General features: G+C 40.8%; 2 protein-coding genes across 6 annotated transcripts in view; one reads left to right on the plus strand and one right to left on the minus strand.

The window, feature by feature from the left end:
• The first annotated feature begins 1,066 nt into the window (after positions 1 to 1,066).
• RPS6 (ribosomal protein S6) lies at positions 1,067 to 5,592 on the plus strand. Its single transcript, XM_085043490.1, has 6 exons — positions 1,067 to 1,197; positions 1,936 to 2,067; positions 2,907 to 3,117; positions 3,420 to 3,566; positions 4,480 to 4,637; positions 5,430 to 5,592. The coding sequence occupies exons 1-6, from the start codon at positions 1,192 to 1,194 to the stop codon at positions 5,523 to 5,525; spliced, it is 750 nt and encodes a 249-aa protein (XP_084899616.1). The 5' UTR covers positions 1,067 to 1,191; the 3' UTR covers positions 5,526 to 5,592.
• Positions 5,593 to 15,884: 10,292 nt separating this feature from the next.
• DENND4C (DENN domain containing 4C) overlaps positions 15,885 to 24,188 on the minus strand; it is a 70,936-nt gene continuing 62,632 nt past the window's right edge. For all 5 annotated transcript variants that reach the window (XM_085043259.1, XM_085043260.1, XM_085043257.1 and 2 more), the window contains 5 exons: positions 23,727 to 23,972; positions 21,812 to 21,929; positions 19,529 to 19,682; positions 18,414 to 18,478; positions 15,885 to 17,747 (listed from right to left, as the gene is read on the minus strand). In XM_085043259.1, the coding sequence (XP_084899385.1) occupies positions 17,611 to 17,747; positions 18,414 to 18,478; positions 19,529 to 19,682; positions 21,812 to 21,929; positions 23,727 to 23,972 (720 nt within the window). In that variant the 3' untranslated portion in view covers positions 15,885 to 17,610. The remainder of the gene's footprint in view (positions 17,748 to 18,413; positions 18,479 to 19,528; positions 19,683 to 21,811; positions 21,930 to 23,726; positions 23,973 to 24,188) is intronic.

A 24,188-nucleotide genomic window follows, 5' to 3' on the forward strand; every position in this document is an offset into this window, starting at 1 on the left:
CGGGGCGGCTCCGGGCTGGCCTCCACGGGCAGGGCTGGCGGGGCCGCCCCGCTGGGGTCGCCGGCAGCCGGGCGGGGGAACAGACACTTCCCGCCCCCGGCGGCTTTGAGGAGCCAGCTCCTCCATAGGCGTGGGCAGCACTACCGCCTGCCTTGTGCGCTTGGAAATATCTCACACAGAATCACAGAACTGTTTGGTTTGGAATGGACCTCTGGAGATCATCCAGTTCAACCCCCGTGCCCGGACAGGGTCACTGAGAAGAGGTGACACAGAAACGTGCCAGGTGGCGTTTGAATGTCTCCAGAAGGAAGACTCCACGACCTCCCCGGGCTGCCTGTTCCAGTGCTCTGCCACCCTCAGTGTCAAGAAATTCTTCCTCATATTGAGGGGAAACTTCTGAGTTTTAGTCTAGAGCCATTACTCTACACTGTGCCACCCGGAACCATCAACATTACTCTGGCCCCATCCTCCTGGCAGCCGCCTTTAAGATATTTATATGTACTGATGAGATCCCCTCTCAATCATCTCTTCTCCAGTCTAACCAGACCCAGCTCCCACAGCCTCTCCTTATGAGAGAGATGCTCCAGGCCCCTGATCATCCTTGTGGTCTCCACTGGGCCCTCTCCAGCAGTTCCCTGTCTCTCTTGTGCTGAGGAGCCCAGAACTGCACAGAGCACACAGTGTCAGCCCCACCCGTGTGATGGAAAGGAGCGGCCGCTCCCCGCACGGCCCTGCGCCCGTGCATAGAAAGTGCTGGACACACAGCGCCGGCGGGAGCCGCTCATGCCGCGCAAACAACGCGCCTTCCCTTGAAAGCGGGTGCGTCGCGTATTGATGGCGCTTCCTTTTCCAGGCGGCGGCGCTCCCCGCCCCGGGGTGGGCGAGTCCGTGCGTGCGATCCCCCTGGCCGCTCCTACGGAACCCTCGCTGCCAGCGGCACCGCCAGCAGCCGGTCACGTGTCCGGGCCTGCCCGGCAGCAGCCGAGCGCCCGGCCGGCAGCGCGGGACGGAATGTCCCTGCCCGAGGCCGCACCCCCGGCCACGCCCCCGCCCGGAGCAGCTTCGCTCGCCATTGGGCAGCCCCGGTCACGCGGGGCACGAGCGGTGCTGCTCTCGCGAGAGTTGCTGCATGTATGTAACAAGTCCGGGCGGAAGTGCGGCCTTTTCCCGCGGCGTCGACACGAGGGCAAGATGAAGGTAGGGCCGCGCCGGGCCGGGGCCGTGCTGGGAGGGTGCGGGGCTCCTCTGCCGTAAATGGCCCCGGCACTTCTCGCAGAGCTGCTGTGGGTGGCCGATGGTTCCTGGCGGAGGGGCTGGAGCGCAGCTGCGGTGCCGATGGGAGTGGATTGCTGGCGGGCCTTGCTTTCTAGGCCGGGGCTGTGCGGCTGCAGGGCCGCGGAGCGCCGGGTTTCCGGAGCGACCGCCTGGCACGGAGGGGTTATTGCGAGCGAGCGACCTGTGCAGCCGACAGTAGGGCCCGGCAGGGAGGCGCCGTGTGCGCTGTTCCCGGGGCCGTACCGGGAACACTGCAGCGGCCCCAGGGAAGCGCAAATGATCCCTCACGGCAGGGACTGTTCCGCTGAAGTTACTTGCGCGTCTCCCTAATGCGGCGTGTGCTGTGCGGGGCTTGCAGGAAAGGAAGGGCACAGGATTCCGCTGCTCGCAGGCTGATCGACGTCCGGCTGCAATAAAAAGTCGGTTTTCTGTGCGAGTTGTGCAGCCCATTGTGGCTCAACACAGAACTCCCTGCCTTGGTTCCTTCAGTATGATGGTGGTAGGCTTTAGATGGTGAGCATTCCTGTAAGCAGGTGGGGAATTTTAGCTTCAAAATGTTGAGCTCAAACCATCAGGTAAATACTGTTTTATTGCTTAAGTATTTCCTCAGAGGTTTCAGACTGAACTATTGTTTTTGTTTTCTTTTTTTGCCTTTGCCAGCTGAATATTTCTTTCCCAGCAACTGGCTGTCAGAAGCTCATTGAAGTAGATGATGAGCGTAAACTCAGGACATTCTACGAGAAACGAATGGCGACGGAGGTGCTGGCTGATTCCCTTGGTGAGGAGTGGAAGGTAAGTAGTACGGAACGGTGTCACAGTTGAATTTAAGGAGCTTAAAATATATGCTCTAGTTCTGGTGTGCATTTGGCAATTACGTTGAAAGTTTCTCCTCTTGTATATGTACTGAACTTACCGGTTAGGCTAGCCTCTTGGAGCTTCGATTTATCTGAGGAATTTTTAGCTGTGAAAGCTTTGTGTTTTGAGTTTTTTGCTCCCTTTCGCAGTAGCATGTTGGTCTTCATTTCAATGTTGTCTTGGTGCTCAGGACAAGTTCAGTCTGCAGTATTAAACTGCTGGTTTGCTCAAAACTGACTTTGAAGTGTTCAAACTGCTGGTAACAAATGGGAAAAGCCATGTCGAGCCTGGGTTTGGAATAGTGTTAACGTGGATAGTGCATTTGAATTTAAGGAGGTTGATCTTTTCTGCTGCCACCTTCACAAGGAATGTGATAAAACCTGTACTTTTCATTTTTACCTGTATCCCTACTCTAGACACTCCAATGTTCTGTGCAGATTTCCAGTTCGTGATGATAACAGGCTTTAATTTGGTTTACAATTGCAAAAAAGCTAGACATTATGCACAAGATTTTACATGGTGTAACTTTGCAACAAAACTGCAAAGGGATGTGAATCACACTAAATGTAAATTCTGATATGCAGAGGTATTTTTTACATTTCTTAAGTAAAATTCTCTAATTGTTCCAAAGGTATTGGTTGAGTTTGTTTGCAGTGGCAGTAACAGTGACTTGCTGAATCGTGGACAAGGTGCTCCCTTGTTCTGAGCAGTATGTTGTGGTATCTACTACGTTTTGAAGTAATGGATGAGTAACTGAGAAGTGTTTGTTTCCACAGGGGTATGTTGTCCGGATTAGCGGCGGCAACGACAAGCAAGGCTTCCCCATGAAGCAGGGTGTCCTGACCCACGGACGTGTGCGCCTGCTGCTCAGCAAGGGCCACTCCTGCTATCGCCCCAGGAGGACTGGAGAAAGAAAGCGCAAGTCTGTCCGCGGCTGCATTGTTGATGCCAACTTAAGTGTCCTGAATCTGGTTATTGTAAAAAAGGGTAAGTGTCTGGATGAAACAAGCAATAGGGAGAAGTAGGCACCTGGAAGGAGGCTGCTTGGTAGTGGCTGTGTGGAATGGAAATGGAGTTCCAATTTCAGAGTGCAAATGTGTCCTTAAAATTCTCTCTGAGCACTGCATTCTTGTAATACTTCAACAGATTGCTAAAGCATTTTTTACTGCTTGGAGGAATCTGTAGCAAAAGAGTAGCAATTCTTACATGTTTTAAACTTCGTGTTTTGCTGCTGAAGCTGGTGCTTAGGAGGTGTAGTAATTGACATGTTTAAACTTATATTCCTAAAGGAGAGAAGGACATTCCTGGGCTGACAGACACGACTGTGCCCCGTCGTCTTGGTCCCAAGAGAGCCAGCAGGATCCGCAAGCTGTTCAACCTCTCTAAGGAGGACGACGTCCGCCAGTACGTTGTGAGGAAGCCTCTGAACAAAGAGGGTAAGAACTCCAATAGCACAGCCCTTGGGGTTCCTGTAATTGCCAACAGGGTGGTCGGCCTACTGCAGTGAATGAAATACAATTAATAGTGCATCCAGGAGCTGACACTCATTATATATAAGCTTTGTCAGCTGCAACTTGTGGAAAAGAAGTCGAGTTTCTTGGTTGCGTCACTTCTTTCACTCCTCTTTTCCCTGTCTGTTTTGTCACAGTTCTTAAATGTTTGATAGAATTTGGAGTAATTTTTACCAGTATTTAAGAATAACCCAAAAATAGTTGGTAATAAAACAAAGTTAAATACAAAGTGCAATGTTAAAACTTGCTTTTTTATGATGTGGGGGAGGAAAAGGCAGTGTAGAGAGAAAATTGTAAGATTCTTACACTTTGCTTGTGGCAGTCTGAAATGAGCTTTTATTGGAAGGGCACTGCATTGCTTGCTACCTCTCTCTCACAGTGTAAAATTTCAATTTTTTTTTGGTTTTTGCATTTGATCCGGGGGAAAAAGTGAATTTTTAGAATGTGATAAAACTTGGGTACTGCGAAAATTTGTTGGGGAAAAGAACACATATTCAATGGTTTTGTCCTTTAAAGAATATTATCCTGGTGCACATCAGACTGTTGCATGTGACTGCTTAAGTCTGTTAGGATTGCTTTGTAAAAATCTTACAGATCTGTGTGGTAGTGTGTTTTGTTTGCTCATTGTGGACTGTTGATGCGTTTTTTGGGATAAGCTGTGTCAAGCCTTTGTAAAATTGTAACTGGATATAATGGCTTATTCTTGAAGCTAGGTAATGAAAACCCATGTTATTAAAAAAAACTAAGTGTAGGGAGAGTTGGAATTTACAGTAAAGTTTGCTATGTGGCCTCTTGAGAGAGTTCTCTGCCACTCCTGCTGATACATAATGATTTTTAGGTAAGAAACCCAGAACAAAGGCTCCCAAGATCCAGAGACTGGTGACTCCCCGTGTGCTGCAGCATAAGCGCAGGCGTATTGCCCTGAAGAAGCAGCGCACTCAGAAGAACAAAGAGGAAGCTGCAGAATATGCAAAGCTGCTGGCCAAGAGAATGAAGGTATGTTTGCCATTTTAGCTCAGCTGTGTCTCCCAGAATCCAGGGATTTGGTAAACTGGAACTGTATGCTTACAGCTTCTCTGTGGTAGTTCATTTTAAATGTGAGTGCCCAAATGTGAATATAAACAGAGCCGGTTACTTGGGGTTTTTTTGATATTTCTATCTGTTTCTGCCAGTCCTAGAGCAATAGAAATTACTAGGCTCACTAATTTGAGAGCTTATTTTAAAGAAAACAATAAATGGTTATGGTCTCTAAAGATAACCTCTGCAATAGCAGTTTTAGCTCATATGAATTCTAGTTTAAGTCCAGATGGCCAAGCATTTGAGCGATTGTGTGCAGAAATAGGATTCAGCAGTTGATCTTGATAAAGGATAAATTGATAAGAAGGTACTTGTTTGCATGCATTTACTCATTTGCATTGAGCTCCTGCTCCTCAAACTGCAGCAACTGCTGAAGCAATATTGTAAGCAGTACAGTTGAAATATTTGGCACAGTAGTTCCTGAGTTTCATGAGTTCCAGGTAGAAACTGAGAGTAGATGCACCTTTGGTATGTTGCAAACTCTCAAATCAGTTACCTTACTAAAGTTGCGGGTGCAAACTGGGCAAAGACATGGATCCATGCTGTTTCGGATACTTGCAGAATTCTTCTGACCTCCAAAGAAGGGCAATTATTTTGCTTTGTTGACTTCTAGAATCCATTCCTTAAACTTGGTTTTCCCTAGTTCGTTCCTTTGTGGATGTTTTGAAGCCTTTGATGATACATAACATTTCCATACTCTGTGCCTTTCAGGAAGCCAAGGAGAAACGCCAGGAGCAGATTGCCAAGAGGCGCCGGCTTTCTTCCTTGAGAGCTTCTACATCCAAGTCTGAATCAAGTCAGAAATAAAGATGCTGTACTTGATACTGAAAAGACATTCTACATTTAATTACCAATAAACGCCTTTTGTCGTGAACTTCCAGTATGAGACTTCGTAGTGCATGTTGTTACTGGCAGTCTCTTAAATAGAGTTCAGACCAAGTGCATCATGTAGACCAAACAGGAACTACAAACCTTGATCTTGGTGCAGTTCTCTTTTGAGAACTTGCAGTACGTACTATGTCTTCATTGAGAGGTTCCATTTTATTATAAACTTCTGCATGTGTGGGTGTTGTTACAAGCAGGATTTACCTGTACAGTCAAAATTCTGTGTGACAGTTCAGCGGTGCAGTGGGCAGAACACAGCTCACTTCAGAGTAGTGTTCAGGAGGGGCTTGTTTGTATTTTGATGGGGTTTTTTTTTCAATCCAAAGTACAGGATAGTGTTTACTCACTTTTGACACTGAGCATAGTATTAGTAAAACTTACAAGCTTCACCTGATTCTTGGCAGAACTAAGTGTAGTTCAGACCCTCACTGGAACAGGCTCCCAAGGGAAGTTGTCACAGCCCAAAGCTTGCCAGAGTTCAGGGAATGTCTATGATGCTCTTGGTCAAAATATTTTGGTGTTGGTAGTCCTGTGAGGAGCCCTGGTGTTGCTCTTGATGATCCATATGGATTACTGCCAACTGAAGATATTCTGTGGTGCTGTAGGTATTGCAGCATTCTGCTCTTGAAATTGGTCCTGAGCATGAGTAGGGCACCTTTTAAAAGATTTGGTTTGAGGGTTAAAAACTACAGTAGCCTTAATGTATTCAGTCTGTGCTGGGTAATGGGAGTTTGGCTCCAAGTTAAAAATGCACGTGTTTGATGTTGGAATGGTCTGCAGCTAAATAAATTGCTGTAGTTCTTAAAATAGCAATTGGGATCCACTTCTGTTTTTGTTGAGATGGATGTTTCTGGTTTTAGTATATCAAGCTTCATCACAACCTTAAAATTTGGAAGGTTTTTATTCTTCATGTGTGCATGGCAAGTCTCTTCCTAGTCGGGGTCCTGCCTGGCTAGAAGCAGTGTTTTAATGCATCAGATACAAAAACTGGACTGAAAAATCCGGAGTTGTATTTAGGGTGAAGGGATACCCATCTCTGAGAAGGACAGAATTTGCCATGAAGCACTTGTGTGCAGTGGAAGCTTTGGACCAAGAGATTTGGCCAAAGCAGTTACCCAAGCTGTAAGCCATCTTTCACAGCTTAACAGACTATTTTTGAATGACTAATTAAAAGGGAAAGGTAAAGGGCTCATAATGGTGCTTTCCCATGAGTTAAATAATGCTGGCTAGTTCAATAAAATTTTAAAGTTTTGCAGTGTATTTTTTTATGAAGACCATTGCCTTGCTTAAAAGTGCATTGTCTAGTTTAAAAGTGATGATACTTAAGTCCTGTTAAACCTGAGCTTCACTAAATCAAAAAGTCCCTTTTTAATCCACATTAGTGTCTCAGCTGCAAAAATTAATATGGAGAAAATGTAGGTAAGTATGAGAGTAGCACTTGCTAAATTACAATGCTGAGAATTTTACAATTTGCAGAAGGGAAATAACACTGTCTAGCCTCTTAATCCTAGTAAAATGTTCTTGCACACAGTTAAGAGGTACTTACTCTGGTCAGGATGACCAGGCACTGAGGTGAGTGAGTCCTGGATGAGAACAGGATTGTTCTGAATAGGCTACTACTAAGTGTAGTATAGAGTATTATACAGGGCCTGTGCTATACTGCTGTACAGGCTGCTAGTAAGTCTTTGAAGCAGTGCAGCTAATACCAGTTACAAGTGTTAATGTGTGGAAAATCGGAAGCTGGTTATTTTTATCAAGCATTGAGGATGTGTGGCCTTGTCAGAGCCAGGAAATACATAGCCTATCAACGGTAGTAATAAAAGCCTTTCTGCACCGTTTTCCCACTTCTTTCCTGGAGCTACCTTGTAGTTCATCTGTTGCTTCTTTCTGCAGTCTTAGGCTTTCAAGTGCCAATCAGGCATATCATGACTTGTAGACTCTAAGAACAGTCCTGGCTTGAAGGGACCTTGAAAAATCATCTGGTCCAGCCTGTCCGGGTCTGTGAAAGGTGTCTCTCCCTGCTGACATGTCCACCTGCACACCCAGCTTAGTGACACAGCAAACGTGGTGAGGGTGCTTTCAGTGCCATCGTCCAGATCATTCATGGAGATGTTACAACATGGAGCCCAGTGCTGATCCCTGGGGAGGACCACTTGTGACAAGCTGCCAGCCTCAGTAAAATACACTGATCTCCTCTGAGATGATTCCTGCCCATCTCACACACCACCCATCCAGTTGCTATTTGACATTTGTCCAGGAGGAGGCTATGGGAGACAGTGTCAAATGCTTTGCCAAGGTGCAGCTAAACAATACTGCTCTCTGACATGCTATTTTTCTGTCGCAGTACCAATTTAGCCTGGCATGATTTGCCTTTGATAAATTCATACTGTTTTCCCGGTCACCTGCTTTCACTATGGCTTTAGGTCGTGGATGACTCAAACCCCCATCTTGGAAGAGGTTAATGAAGTAAGAGCATGTTCTCTCTCCCCCTGTGCGCTTCTGGCTTTACCTGCAGTAGGAACTGCAATAAAACCTCATGGCTAGCAGCTGCGGAAGTCCCTTAACAGCTGTTCCAAACCTGTGATGTTAAACACAATGCCAAGTGCTATCTGCGAACAGCAGCTTTTCCTTGACTGTTTCAGCAGTTTCGGCAGGATTTCTACTCTAAGGGTCAAGTTTTTCTACAAGTCTGCAGCTTGTCTGCAGAGACACCTTAATCTTCAGCACAAGTAACTGGGACCCTAGCCAGAACCTGACAGGCTGCCATTTCATCTCTGCACAACCAAAGGAAACAGAATACACATAACATTGTGTCAGAGACTGAAATAGTTCATGCTTCAAACACTGATATAAATTTTGCTCATTATAACAAAGTCTGTATAGAGAAACCACAACCAAAGAAGCCTCGGTGAAGGTACCTGACTGGGACTTTGGACTGCTGAGTCAAACTGCTGAGATTAGATGAAGGGAAACCTATTGTTCAGTCATCTCAAGAAAAGGAAAGCATCCACAAAGGCCAAAGCCACCAGCTGCTCTGAAAACAATCTCTGGCTGAGTATTCATGTGGGGGCAGACCACAATTCACAGAAGCCAGGTTTACACAGATTTTGCCCCCAGCTGAGGGGGGAGAAGGAGGTTTTCAGGTGCATGGTATAACCTCTGGTCAGAGGCAGTAAACACCCATCCTCCCTTACACAAACTGACCCAGCAGTGGAGCCCCCAGCCCCACAGACCACATCCACAGGACTTTCACGTGAGAGGCAGCTGAGGGGGAGTCACAATCCATCACAGACCCCTCAAAGTGCTCCCCAGAGGCCTTGCACCACAGGAGTGCAGGTGATGCAAGCAGAGTCTGCGGCTAGAGGCTGCCCCCTGCCCTGGGGGGACATGCCTGGACATTGACCCTGGCCTGAGTGTACATTAACCCATAGCATTCTGTGCTTTTTGGGGGGACCACCACCACCAAGAAGACCAGATGGAGAGGATCAACACAACATCGTTGGGATCCATGGATGGTGGTATTTTCTTTATTCTGTCTCTGTCACCCTCTTTCTGTCCCACCCACCTCTTTTCCTACTTCTCCTTTTCTCTCTATTCCTCTCTCTTTCTCTCTCTCTCTCTCTCTCATATTTACTATCAAATAAAACCCATTCGATTGACTGGCATATGGCCTCATCTGCACCTTAATTCGGGCAGAGATATTTCTAAGAACCTTAATAATTGGATCATAACACATTGACATACATAATCACTTTTAACCAGCAAGGTCTGATTTTAGACAGCATGACACAGAAAACAAATGAGGAAAAAATGCCAAAGGAAAGCATCTTGAGGAAACCTAAACAAAAATGTCAGAATATCCCTCTAAACTACTCTCATAATTAAGTGAAGTGGGCCTCTGTTCCTCCCAGCGTTTCTGGCTGCCACCCATCCCCACGGAACCACTGAGACTCCTCCAGGCAACCCCGGAAAATTGTAACGTGAACATCTGCTTAAGCAGGGCAGCGGCCGGTCAAATCCCAACATTTTTTAAAGGACAGGAAAGGAATAAGGGAGTGTCTTTGCAAACTAATTACTGGTAAAGATAAGAGCTGAGTTTGCTGGTAAGATAACTTTGATACTGAGAGATAGAAGAAACAATGGGTAGGATTTCCATAGGAATTTCCCTAATTAGATTTACCCAAAACTGTGTTAATAAACTACAAGAACAGAGACACAAGAAGAAGAAGAAAAGGGGAATGTGTATTGGGATTGTATGTATTAGGGGGGATGTATATTAATTAGGCGTTCTGGGAAATCTGTACCTCCCGAGTACCTCAGCCAATGGGGAAAGAGAGAGGGGAACTGCGGCCGAGAAATTAGGATAAAAGAGGCAGCATCCTCTATCAGTTTGAGAGAGACCCCATGGGAAATGCCCATGACCTCTCCCTTTATTCATTAATAAACTTACAGGACTACTCTGTTTCCTTTTTGGACATAAACCTCTGGCGTTTGTGGATTAATTTTCCTTACAGACAGAGGTTTCACAAACTCCTAGGCAACACGTTCCAGTGTTTCACCACCCCCATAGTTGAACTACAGAAAAATCCATTTCAGTGTTGTATGTTTTTGCCCATTGCCTCTTTTGTCACCACTGAACTAAGTCTGTCTCTGTCTTCTCTACTTCCCACCTATTCCATTAGGTATAGAGACAAATAGATTAGATTCTCCTTCTCCTGCCCCTAAGCTTTCTCCAGCCTGAACTGTGCCAGCTTTGTTAGCCTCCACTTGTGTGACAGATGGTCCAAGCTCTTCATCACCTTTATGGCCCTTCTCTGGAGTCATTCTAGGATGTCGAAGTGTCTCTTGTACTAGTCAGCTGAAATTTGGACATAGGACCCAGACCTGTCCCACCAGCACTGAGGAGAAAGATCATCCATCTGTTAGCAATGCTCAGCCTCACTCACGTCGATACTGTTGGCTTGCATTGCTGTGAGGGCACTCTGCTGTCTCAGGGTCAGGCTGGTGCCCATCAGAACACAAGGTCTTTCCTACTCACCTGCTCTTCAACCCGCACTGCACATGCAATTATTCCTACAGATGCAGGACATTTCAGATTAATTGTGCACCCCATCAGTCCTCCAGCTTGATTCTTCCTTTACTTTTCCTTGTAGACAGTAGAAGTTTATCTCTGCAGAGATGAGGGAACTACCTCCAATGAGTAGGAACTACTGTTGAAAATATACCAGTTTAAAAATGTTTGTAGAACTTTAGCCAAGTTTGTTTGTTCCCCCTTTGCCCCGGGGGAAGGGAACTGAAGCTTCTTTCCAGGGCATTGTTCTCCAGGTGAGGCCTGATGAACTCAACATACCAACAGACTGGGGGTAGCCCAAAAGATAAAAGGCCATCAGCGGCCATTAACAGAACATCAGCTCCAAACAACACCCCTGGCTGGTCAGAGACAGCGGGTCTGGGAAAGGAGAGAGATAAGAAGATCTAATTAACATCAGAGGTGAGGAGATTGGGATCCAATGGGAATCTGAATACTGCGGGTTTGCTCTGCTCTGGACTAATGAACTTTGAAACGGTGCATCTCTCTGGGTTTTGACTGTATAAAGTTTGGGGGAAATCTTGTAAATTTCACGTGTCGTGGAATGATTCTCTCTGCACACCCTGGCTATGTGTGGATGAGATGATTTCTGTGGTACATCCTGGCCAGATAATAAAGTAACTCTCTAACATTAAAAAATGTTGTAGGGTTTTTGTTTTTCCTGCAGTTTTGGTGACACTACTATTCAAGGTAGCTCTGAACACATGAAGGATCAGAGCTTCCTTAAGCAAGCACCTCTTGCTATTTTCTTTACCATCACATTCCCTCAAATTTCCCACCCAATTCTGGCACAGGAAGTGGCTGTTCCCCCCTCTCTACAGCTTCAAACCCAAACCCTGTGTTCATGCTTCTTTGGGGATTCCTCAAATGGAAGCTTTTGTTCCTGTGCAACATTCTCTCTCTTTCTGCCTCCTCCCTCAACAGCCCACATGAGGGGTAGAAAATGCAAAAACCGGGTAACATTCTTAGCAAGCAGCATTATTAAAAAGACAGCAGTGACAAAAGCAGTCAGAGGAAAACAAGGAAACTCAGCTTATAAGACATTCAACTCCAAAATACTGTTCCTCAGCTCCCTATCTAAAAATAGGTCTACAAAGATGGGTTTATTATGAATGTTCTTCACAAGATACCAATATATGCTAAGCGTATTACTCTCATCAACAAAAAAGATCTTTAGGGTCCGGTATTCTTATTGCTACTGTCAGATTAATGAAGCCTCACATGAAGGGGTTTGAAAGATACTCACTTGTGAAGGCCTGAAGCATTTGGCAGTAACTGGCAATTTCTACTATTATATTTCATCTCAGCCTCACTTGTATCCCTGCCTCATCAAAAAAATAACAGAAACCCCCCCCAAAATCCCTGGAAACGACATGTAAACCTGCAAGTATGTTATGAGGAAAGAGGTCCACCACTGCTTTTGCAAGCTAGGATGCATAAGTGTAAGCGTCACTCTGTACCCCCATTATAAAGCCACTGAGAAACCAGAACACCTGGGAAGTGCTCTTCCAAGTAAAGCCACCACTATGCTGTAGAGAGCAGCAGCTCTGTCATTAGGAAGTCAGGGACCCTGTCTTTCCTATGAACAAGAGCTTCATGGATTCTGTCTCCCTCAGTCTGTTTTTCAACTGTTCTTACCTCTGCTGATGCCCAGTGCTTGCTGAGGATGGCCAGAGAGCCATCCTCTCTAAGAGCCACATCTTTTATTTCCCGCTCTCCCTGCCTCTTCTCTTTCCCACTATTCAGAAGCCACTGAGGTACTGTGAAATAATTACCCAAAAATGCAGTCAAAAGTCTTTCGCCCAACTATAGGCTGATTTTGCACTTAAATTCTGTCAGTCATGTAAATTCCAATGGCAAAAAAAGCTGAACAGTGGACATTTTTACACAGGATGCATATATATTTTATTTTGGGAACAACATTAAAAATAGTTTCTTAGTCTAGAATATCTATACAGAATTCAGAATATAGAGAGTGCCCTTTTAAACCCGAATTTTTGTCAAATGTACAAAAACATTACAGAGAAACAATTGTTAATCAAAGCACAGTAAATGGATGCCATTTTTTCAACAGTTCAAAACAGTCTCTAAACCAGTGCAAATTTTATTGCATTAAGCTTCCCAGCTCACTTAATAGATTCATAATTTATTCACACTACATAATTTCATCCTTGTTAAAATACAGTTTATTTTAATCTCCTCACAGGAGTTTAATGTGCTTCTAAACAACAGCAAACAATCCCTTTTATTTGCACCATTGGTTGATGCAGACTGAAAGAACAAATAAAAACGCCATCTGATTCTCTCATGTATGCATCACAATATACAGGACAGGAGAGTACAGAACTAGAATCCAATTCAACCATTCAATTTCAACACTTAAAAGTTACAAGGGTGTTTGTTTTGAAAAAGATCCATAGTGAAAAGCCAATATACAGAATGCATTTTAAGATTTTTATTAGCTGAAAAGAGAACCCTTTTTTTTAAAATGTACAATTACATTTGTAAATAAGATGACCTGCTTACTGTTAATGAAATAGAAGTTATCTGCATTGAAATAATTGTTGAATTAGGAGTTTCAAAAAGAGAAAACTACTGAGTGGATTCTTCAGTTTAACAACATTTTAACAACCTGTTTGAAAAATATAATTTCTACGATCTAATTTAATATACATTTGGAAAATATCCCCTATGTTGCAGTTATTCAAGGAAAGCAGTAAACTCAATGAAAGGTATATTCTTTCAGCTGCAGCAATACAAAAAGCCATTAATTCACAGTTAAAATAGAATAAAATTTCTCATTCACAAGTGCAATATAGCTTGAGCTTAACCAATGTGAAATTCCACCTGGAACAAGACTAAGTTACTTGCAAAATTAATTTAGTTTGAAACGCATATACTAAATAAAATATTTCCCATTATAATTGCATTGTCTTAAGTTATATAAAATGTGAAGATAGGATATGACTGTAAGTAACATACACATGCTTCTAGTAACACTAATTATTGTGTCAGCACTGCAGCCACATCAGTCTCCTAGGCCTAAAGGTGTAGCGTTCCCGGTTTCTGTTGTAACGGATGAGTGACAGCAATTCCTCTTAGCATCCATGTGGCCAAAGTGCTTTATTGCAAAAGTCCAGGGTTTTTAAAATGTTCACTTGTTATGAGTTTACATTCTTCTGAGGCACAACAAATGTGTTAAACCAACTACTATAAACCATGATAGAAACACACATCAGGTATAACCAATCAGCAGCAATACAGTGTGAGGACTCATTGGTCCCAGTAATTGTTTTACAATTATGTAACTCTAGTTTAGCTGAGTCATTCCCAGCCAAAGTAACAGGAATGAGCAGAGTTTTACATGGGAGACAAGACCCTCATTCTGTAAGGACTTTCCTATCCACAACATAAAGGGTTTTCAAAGTTGTTAGGTTTTGGTGATGTGCCAGAACACAATTCATTAATAAAAGCTTTATAACTTAAAAATCCTGGTTTTAAACATTTAAGACCTCATTTGTTGTTTTAATTTCATAAAAACCCAGCTATTTTCATATGAGCACTGTATATAACTGATTAAAAGCTGGGTGAAAGGTGCAAGATAATATCTTCTTTGCACAACTGGCTGCAGTTCAACATCCTTAGGACAACAATTCAAGGAAGCTTCTCTTTGATAATTGTTCTTTCAATACAAACTTTTGAGTTCGTGGGTGTACCTGAAATTCATTGTTTGCATCCACAGCTGTTACCTGGTTGTTTTACACCCTCACTTCACACACACATTGCATGTTTTGAAGTTAGTGCTGATCTGCAAATGTTCTCCTCAGGCTGTAAGTGGAAATTATAAAATACACCCAGAAGAGCCATCTCCTCTTGAACACTAGGTGTTGAACTACTATAAAGAGCATGTGGAGGCAAGAGCTTTTACAAGTGAGCAAAATGCTACTTCTTCTGCGTATACTGACTGGAAAACAGAACCAAAATCAAGCTTATCCATATCCCCCCTTCACAACACTTTGCCCAGATCAGTAACATATTATGGATTCAGATAAATCTGGATTCCTAGGAGTTGGCTGTCAAACAAATTAGAAGCATTTGTAGGTAACTAAGTCATCCCCACATAGCCCAAGAAGTTCATCCTGTCAACTAATTTAGTGCCCAATTTTCAAAAGAACAAAAGGTTTGTGATGCACTCACAAAAAACCTTTTGAAACTTTTCCCTATTTATTTTTGGTCAGATTTTGTGAAACTCTTACTTTTTCCCCCCAATACAGGTATCTCCTAAGATGAAAACAAATTGTTTTCAGAGATCTCCCTTTTCATCTGAGCTTATGATTACATTCAAGAACCAACTGATTAGTTAGCTACTAAAAGCTAAGCATTAAAAAGACCCTATTAAAAAGGGTAAGGTCTTCCTTTTTCTATCCTATATTAAAGAATCAATTCCAATATGCAGGTTCAAGATTTCAACTAGCTATATGCAGGACTTCTACCACTCTGAAATCCAGGTGCATACACCAGGAAGAGAAGTTAATTTGTAGTGTACAAAAATGCCAATAGGCAAGAGCAAATCAAAGCAAGTTCAATCCTGCACCTGTCTTTTCTCCTCTGGCTTTAGTTTTTTTGTTTTGTTTAGTGGTTTTTTTTTTGTTTTGTTTAGTGGGTTTTTTTGTTTGTTTAGTGTTTATACCTGGGAAAATTATAACAGCACTAGATTTTGTGACACAATCTGCTTTGCCACCTTGACAACACTACTACCTAATTTTATGTAAATTAATCTATATTTTCACCAACAGATGAGAAGGTTGTTTGGAAATGAAGATGACATGTTTACAGAAATTAGTTCATAACAATATTATCTACTATGTTTTAAAACCATTCAGATGTCACATATCTAAAACAGCACTCACTAGACATATTTTCCTTGTAATTTAATGAGCTGGGAGAATTTAAGGTTAACTAAAACTTGATTCCTTACAAGTTGCATCACATAATCACAGGTTTGTCCACTTAACACTCAAAAATTGTCTTTGTGTAGCTGTCTGCTGAAAATTAATGTACAGAGTTATACAGGAAAATTTGCCGGCTTTGATTTGTAGAAATATTAAGTTGTTTGGACCAATGCTTTAGACAGTCTAACTTTAGAAAGACTGAACCATGTCAATTATGTAACTGGAAGAGAGAGGGAAAGATGAAGAAACATGGACTATTCTTTATTTGTGACATAAGTCAGATATCAGCAAGCAACTATGCATAAACCCAAAGAATAAAGAATAAAAAAGAATTTTAAAAAAAGTCACTGTGTGCTTTCTTGCTTTTAGTTGTTGAGAAAGCACAATAGTTTTACCAGGAGAGAATCTGTCCAGGTAATATCCCCATATAAACTTAGGATCAGCACTTTTAGATAAAACACAAGGCATCAGTCTATCATGCAAATGTATTTTGTCACAAATAGTGCAAATCCTTTGTTTTCACCTCATGAAAAAAAAAAAGTTTGTTTTATTGTTTCTAGTACAAGTTGTTCCAGACAGATCTTCATCCCTCATCATTTTGAAGAATGAAAATTTTGAAGAGTAGTATCAAGTAAATACATTCATACCCAGAAGCAATTAATATTTTAAGCTATGCTCCTTTTACATGCTACAAGTATCTTTTTTTCTCTAGGAATTATTCCATTGTGAAAGCCACGCCATTAAATTTCAGCAAAAACCTGGAATAAATCTTATCATATTCTTCAAGTAACAGAAACATTTAAACTGTTGACCAGTATCCAGGTTCTCCTTGCCAAGAGTACGACTACTGTAGTCAATTAAATACGTGAGGTGAGGAAGTGTCTTATCTACTAGAAGCAATCCAAAAGATGGATACATCTTTTCAGATCATACACATAAGCACTTCATTTCTGCTAATATACACCTTGAAGACCACATTTATAAATACATTTTAATTGAAATATTGAATCTGGACTATCAGTGCAAAACAATTAACCCACAGGCTAGTATGAAACCAAGGGAGAGTGTGAAAAAGAATTCAAGGAAGTCAACACATGCAAATAGTATAAAGCATAATTTTTTCAGGCAGTATCTGTTGACAATCCTTGTGTGTATTCTAATGCCATTTGAGCTTCCTGCCTAATTTTTAGAAAGCCATCTATTTCTGAGCTGCTTAGTGTAGAAGCCTATCCTTCTTTGGAGAAAGAGGCCAGTATATTTACAGGATCTTATAGTTTAACAGATAGAGAACACAGCAAAGCTGAGTGTAAGTTTCTGTTTTCTCACACCTATAGACACACGTTATGAAAAGGTCAGCAAAAGATAACTCAGACTACTGACTGGGATAAGAGTCAGGAGAAAGGTAGCAATTTTAGTTACGTGATCTGATGAAAGCAACTGCGTTGCAGCTTCCAATCCAAGGTTTCAAATATTTACATTCATACAACCACGCCACACCCTAACAAAAGGATTCCTCAACAGGTAAATGCCATTTTAAAGAAGCTGTGAACAATCTGAATACTGGAAAAGTATTTCATTAAAATATACAAATATTGGTGGCCCTTAAGAAAGTCACCAACTATAGACTGCTGTTTAGTCATCCGCTTTTTCAACAGCTTGATATTCTGGAGGAAAAATTTGAGGAAATTAAAGAATATATATGGGGAAAAAGCAGATCAACCACTGAAACAAACTCGTAATTTTAAAACATTTTGACATATTTTACAATGTGCCTGTGAGATGAAAGAGAAGAATATATGTTGCATCTTGATAAAATTGGTTTGACAAATTGCCCAATTAACACCTTTTGGGACTCAAATGTGTATATATCATGTTTTGGAATTCAAAAGTGTATATATCACCATGCTCCTGATTTGTTCACCTCTGCTTTTGTCTCTCGAAAGTTTAGTGTGTGTCTTCCTTGTTTTTATATTAGAGGTGCTCCAAAGCACTTCCTACAACATTCAACTCTGCTGCTTGGTGGAGCATCTATTTTCTGCATCTTTTCAAGAACTTCCTCTGGTAGATTTTGAAATGCAAGTCTGTATTCACTATCAAAGACCTCTGAAATAGAAAAAACACAGTTGAGGTTATTTAAGAAACAGTGTACAATACACACTACTATTCCTATAAAATGCTTTTGGAGATTTTTATATTGTAGCAAAATTATCTTCACTAACTAGATGCTGGGTTTTTTTTTTCAAAATACACCTTCTCAGACAACCTGAAAAGCATCTCTGTAAGATAGTGTGGCACCACAACACATCACAGTGGACACCCATTGCTTCTTTCACAGTTCCATTTGCCTGTTCCTAACGTCTTTCCCCTATCCCGTTCCCTAAGGAAGTCACTTTGCACAGTACCAAATAGAGGACAGGACAGAAGAGAACAGGAGAGGGTGGGAAATCAGGTGTTCAGATGACATAGATCTAATATGTGGACTGGAGAAAGATTGACAAGACTGGAAACAAGCTTTCAGACATGAGGAATGAAAATTTCAAGCTCTTCAATACTCTTTGTTTAGAGTAGCTCATTATTTCAAACAAAGTCAAAATTAATGGTCCTATCTGAATTATATTTACATAAAACCAGCACCTAAAGACTGACAGCCCAGTACTTTTCACTAAAACATGATTAAATCATAGAAACTCATGGGTGAAAAGTCCATTTTCTAGGTTTCATATAAAATATCCACAGGCACTATGCATTTCACAGTATTTTTTTACTTACCAATGTCAATATTTTCTCTTCCAAGAGACACCAGAGACAGGAAAAGAATTTCCCTGTAAAAACTCCTAGGGGAATATTTTGAAGGATGAGTTAATGAAAGTACCATCTATCCTATTTACAAAGTCAATACTGAAGACTTCCATTATTTAGTTTATGCAACTGTTCTGTTAACTTTGCTTGTGAAGAAAGTGATCAATCTACATGACTGCTAGCTAAAGGTTTTCTAATGCCTGAATACTTTTACTTAATGTAGAAAGCTGTATTATTGTCAGATTGTAGCAGTTACAACTTCTACGAAAAAAATTTCTCTGCCAAAGAAATGGTAAACAAACTAGATATGTGAAATTAACCACCACTTTCTTATTATTAATTTGCTCCTGCCTGACCACAAAGCACTGTGTGGGTATGGGCTTCCTTGAGATCACCCATACTTTTGTTTTTCATTTCAGAATGTCATATCTATCACAGAAATGGATATCACCAAATAATAAGATGTTATTTTTTCCCTTGTGGAACTCATAAAGATACCTCTCTAGGCAGATCAGTTTCTTTTAGTAACTTCAAATATATATTGTATCTGCTGTAATTTAATTCAGAGCCTGTGCTTTTGTACAAAATTTTCTTTGAACTGCAGTGCAGGTTACAAAATGTACTCTACAAGAATTATTTACATGTCTCCCTCTCTTTGTGGATCATGCTGCATCCACTTCTCATAGCCAGTACTCCAGGTTGCTAGAATTTCAAAAGACATAGCTAGGGAGAATATTACACACCCTCAACAGGATGCTGTACACTTTTATTTATCAATTTGCTAGATCTAGAGCAACATCAAAATCTACATAATTAATACCTGCATTTTTCTTACTCCTTTGTGAAATGTCAATTTTTATTAAAGAATCACATTCATCCATTTAATCTGGATGAACTGTGCATCTGGATACAGAGCGTATCTGTTTGTAAACACAGGCATAAAAACATATGCATGGGTTTTGGTGGACAAAAATGAAACTGAACCTTCCCCAGAGGTCTCTATGAAATTATCACTATGAAATATACATAGTCTGATCTTACTTAATTTTTAGTGCAGAGAAACTAAGAAGAGATTATTTCTTTACCTCTGTCGTTTCACATCTGGCTTAACTTTCTGTAGAAGGAGGTTGATTGGCTTAATAACATTATTGTGTTGAATACTTAATTTGATGTTCTCTAACAAAGTGTTTGTTGCCTGCTGATCTTCTGCCAGTGTGGAGGGTCTCTTTTCAGAAGAATCTGGGAAGTGCAACCATACAGACCATTAAAGCAGTAAAGATTTTCTTTTCCACTTCAATAAGCACAACTATTTCCAAAAGTGAGATACACATAGAGAACTCAATCTACAGAAATTTGTTTTGTCTATTTGTAGTCTTCACTCTAACTTCACCCAAAAGTGACTTGATGCATCAAGTATCCATGTGGTCCCACACAACAGAGAAATACAAGAGACCGAAGAGTAACCAACATCAGATGTCATGTATGATGGTTGGTTAGCTCAGATTTATTGCTGTATTTAAAAATTAAGGTCTCTGCAAGAACTATTTTTAAGTTCATTTACGAAGTTAAGTCACTTAAGTTCACTTAAGAATTATTTTTACACAAGGGAAAAGAAATAATATAGAAGTGTCACTTTTCTTAGCAATGAAACTTTTCAAAGTCCTTCTTAAAAACTACCAACAATTAACTGGTAACTTTGGGATACATATTGAAGTAGATAATGCACTGTTGAACCAAACAGGAAAGAAAACAATCAAGACATTTACCATCATGATATGTTACTTAAAATGCCACGTTCAGCATAACACTGAACAATTATTTTCTGGAAAACACCGATTTATTAGGAAATAGTAAGTCTGTGTACTGGCAAAGAAATTAAGTCTACAGATTAGGCAGTAAGCACATGGGATGTAAATGAATTGCAGACCAAGTCTAGGAATCTTCACCACACCAACGTGATGTTTCATGACATTAACATATATGATGCTACACAAATGTAGTTTTGTGTTTTCAAAATATTTTCTGACACTGCTATATGACCTGTCTGCAAAGCTGCTACTTTTCTTCCACATCTAAAACAGGCCTTTGCTCCTTTGTTTACATAAATATATATATTTATGCATCTTGATCCATGGCTAGATGATTGGGAATGCTTTTTGTCCATTATGGTTAAAACAATATGCTTTGTAGAATCTGAGGGAAATACCACACGTTGTTCTGTGTTCTTGACCATAATTTTCTGCTCAGTCTCTTTTATTTTTTGAACGTTTTTCAACAAACTCTTTTTAATTCTTAGAACCAAAATTAGCACACTACATAGTTTTTAGGACAGTTTTTAAAGTTAAAAGATGGACTCAGAAGTTTAGGTCAACAAGGGTTTTCTCATGAGCAGAAGTAATGAAATCCTGAACTTCTTACAACCAGTCTGCCTGGTTATAAGTTCTGACTTTCATACTAGGCAAAGATGACCCTACCCTTGACCTTATTTTTTGACAGTCAAGAGGGGTGCCAAATGTACCTATTGTCCTAGGTTGCAATATAGATGTAGTTAAGTATTCTATTACCACCAGCTGTGGGCCGTTAGCTGTTACCAGCTGCTAATGACCCACCCCGCATGACAGGCAATGGGCCATCAGGGACCCACCGTGTGACTCATGGACTTATCCCATTGTGGGATACTCTGCCCAGGAGGGAGGAGCCAGGTTTTCCCACCTGGATATAACCTGGCCTTGGAACTGCCTGAGCTAGCCCTGTCTACTGGGTTCCCAGAGGACCAGAGCTACCACTGGATCTTCAGCTGGAGACTAGACCTTCACAGGATCACCGCTTCAACTGGACTACTTCAGTTGGACTGCTACTACCACCCTAACAGGGTGTTAGGTTGTATCTGACTTTGTCAGTGCTTTTTCCTTGTATTATTTCACTTATTTTTAATTTCAATCTTGACTTGTGATCTCCCACTGGTTTGTTTCAAACCAATACACCTATTAATGACATTTGTGATATTTTGTTCATTTACAGAAGATACTCTTTGGTAATACAGCCTTCTTGTACATGACTGCATGGCTATCACCAGATAATGCAGTGAAACATTCAAATCAAGTGAGGCTTATTTAGCACATCTACAGCAATCAGCAATTCCTCCCACCCTGTCTATACATGTATGACATATGATGAACAGATTAAACTTATTTTCACAACTAATTTGATACCCAGACTATGTGAAGTACCTAAGGGATTGCTGATGCTTCACACACTAACTTTTTTTTCCAAATTGATGGGCTGTGCACCCATCAGCAACTATAAAACAATAGTTTCTTTCCATGGTCTCTGCTGTCTTTGTTTTCTGTAGAATTTGTTTTACTTACTGAGGTTTCTCCAAGATATATACAGCGGCTCCCCTGGCTCTTGGTGGAGGTTGATATTGTCCCACAGAAGATGGATGTATACTAGCTTGCTATCTTGAGCAAGAGATGTCAAAGGAAGCTAAAAATCATGAGGAAAGTGAAAAGGTTTTAAAAACACCAGTACAGCATTACATTATTTAAAAACCCTGCTCTTTTACTAATTTTGCAGATGAAGAAGATTTACTTTACTTAACTGGAATCTAATGAACAGGAGCAGATGATATCTTCTACAATTAACTGCACTCAACCAGAGCAGTAACAAGTACTGCAACGTTTAATTACCTTTTCTATTTTATCCTAATGTATGAAGACCATTTGGTTTTCTACAGGCATCTGAAGAAAATATTTATTAACATATACCTGGAAATATTTTTTTGTGCACCAACCACCTTAATTGATCTATACTACTTACACCATACTGATATCTAGCCTCTATTTTAGGGAAGTCTGTCAAGGCAGAGTTAAGAGAATAAAAATCAGTTCAATTTATTGAAGGGCCTTCAAGGTGCATTTCGGGCAGACAAAGCTCACTCAAGGGGCGACAACCAAAATGGACAGCAGGTAATGAGATTTTTGTGTTTTATAAGTTCTGTCCATTTGCATGTTGAGCTTTAATCCTCCAATTACAGCTTCAGGTAATGATGTCAGTTACTCCAAGTTTGCTCCCCCCAGTTCACGGTTGTTTATGTCACTTGGGGCCTGAGACAATAAGGTGTCCTTGGATTCCAAGCTTAGACGAATTGTTTATTCTAAAAATGCTGAGAACAGGAGCTTTAGCACCCGACATGGAATCCACAGTTATACACTAAAATTACAGATACACAAAAATATAGAAGCTAAAATCCTAAGGCATCAATACCACACCACAGTATTTTCTGACCTGATGAACATTTCAGTATGCATGTCTTCAGGCTGGCCTTCTCAAAACGCAAAAACAATCTCCATACATGTACATAAATGTACACAAATATGAACTATTTATTTCCATCAAAAAATACGCAGGCAAAACCACAGCTCTGTAATTATTTTATAAAATTAGGGGACTCTGGAATCACTAATACAATAAGAACTACCAGACAAGAAAAATTTACCACTTAGTGTGTCTATTTAAATAGTAATTACATGATACCATGTCCCATCTGTCTGTTCTCCCTGCTAATACACTGCAGTTTTCTAAATCCACTGCAGATGATTTAAATCTCATTAGTATTGTCTTCAAATACATTTCCTGGAAAATTGTTCTCAGTTCTAGGTGAGTGGTTTTTGGAAAACTGAGGGAAAGAATTTTAAAACTGAAGTGTGCACAAGTAGATAGGAAAATGCTACTTTTTGGACATACATCATATACAAATACATATTTGCTTTTGTACTTACACATAAAAATTACATTGGTTTCAATCTACTCCTTTAAATTAGAAAGGCAAAATACTCAAAAGATAGATCTGTTTCTATATTCCTTTGTTCTAGTCATGTAGTAATGAAAGTCAGTGGAGTTTGAATAGCAAACCTATTATGGAAGGACACAAAAAACTCTGCCCAGTAACTTTAAAGATTATAAACTCAAGCATGTAACTCTTCCTGAGTGTATTGCAATGTATTACAATTATTGAGTTCTTCACAGACGTATCTTGTGTCCTTACTTCCTATTTGTCAGTGAATCTTACTCTCTGGCTTTTTAAAAGAGACCATCTGGACTAGAATTTCAAGACTGTTTTCACACAACCTCCCTTCAAGAATCCTTGTGGAGAACAAACTTATCTACTTGTATTATAAAACCCAAGAACTTATATTCAGCTATTCAGAAATTACCTACCCAGTTTATTTGAACTCCAACTCAGTGTAATACCTGCTGTTCTAACACGAGGAAGCCATTTACCTGCACTCCATCATTGCAGTGTTCAGATGTTAGAATGAGTCCAGGTAAGTTGCTAGGCAGATCCAACCTTTGGAAGTACCAGACTAGGTTCCAGAAGATTATGGGGTGTTGATTGATGAATTTGGATGTAAGAATTACTTGCTCCCCCTCATTCTCCAACAGTGATTCAAGCTCCTTATGCAGTACCAAAGGGCTCAAATAGGGTACAGATACAGGAGCAGGGTTAGGTCGTTTTATTAAAGGATCCTAAAAAGAGAACAACATGCATAAAAAAAATTTGGTTTGGTTTTCTGGTTTTCTTTGTTTTGTTTAGGGGTTTTTGTTTGGTTGGTTGGGTTTTTTTGTTTGTTTGGGGTTTTTTTTGTTTGGTGGGTTTGGTTTTTTGGTTGGTTGGTTTTTGGGGTTTTCTGTTGTTTGTTTTTGCTTTTTTTTTTGGTGGGGTTTTTGTTTCTTTGTTTTTGG

Source organism: Lichenostomus cassidix, chromosome Z, assembly GCF_008360975.1.
Source record: "Lichenostomus cassidix isolate B80296 chromosome Z, HeHo_3.0, whole genome shotgun sequence".
Classification (NCBI taxonomy): domain Eukaryota; kingdom Metazoa; phylum Chordata; class Aves; order Passeriformes; family Meliphagidae; genus Lichenostomus; species Lichenostomus cassidix.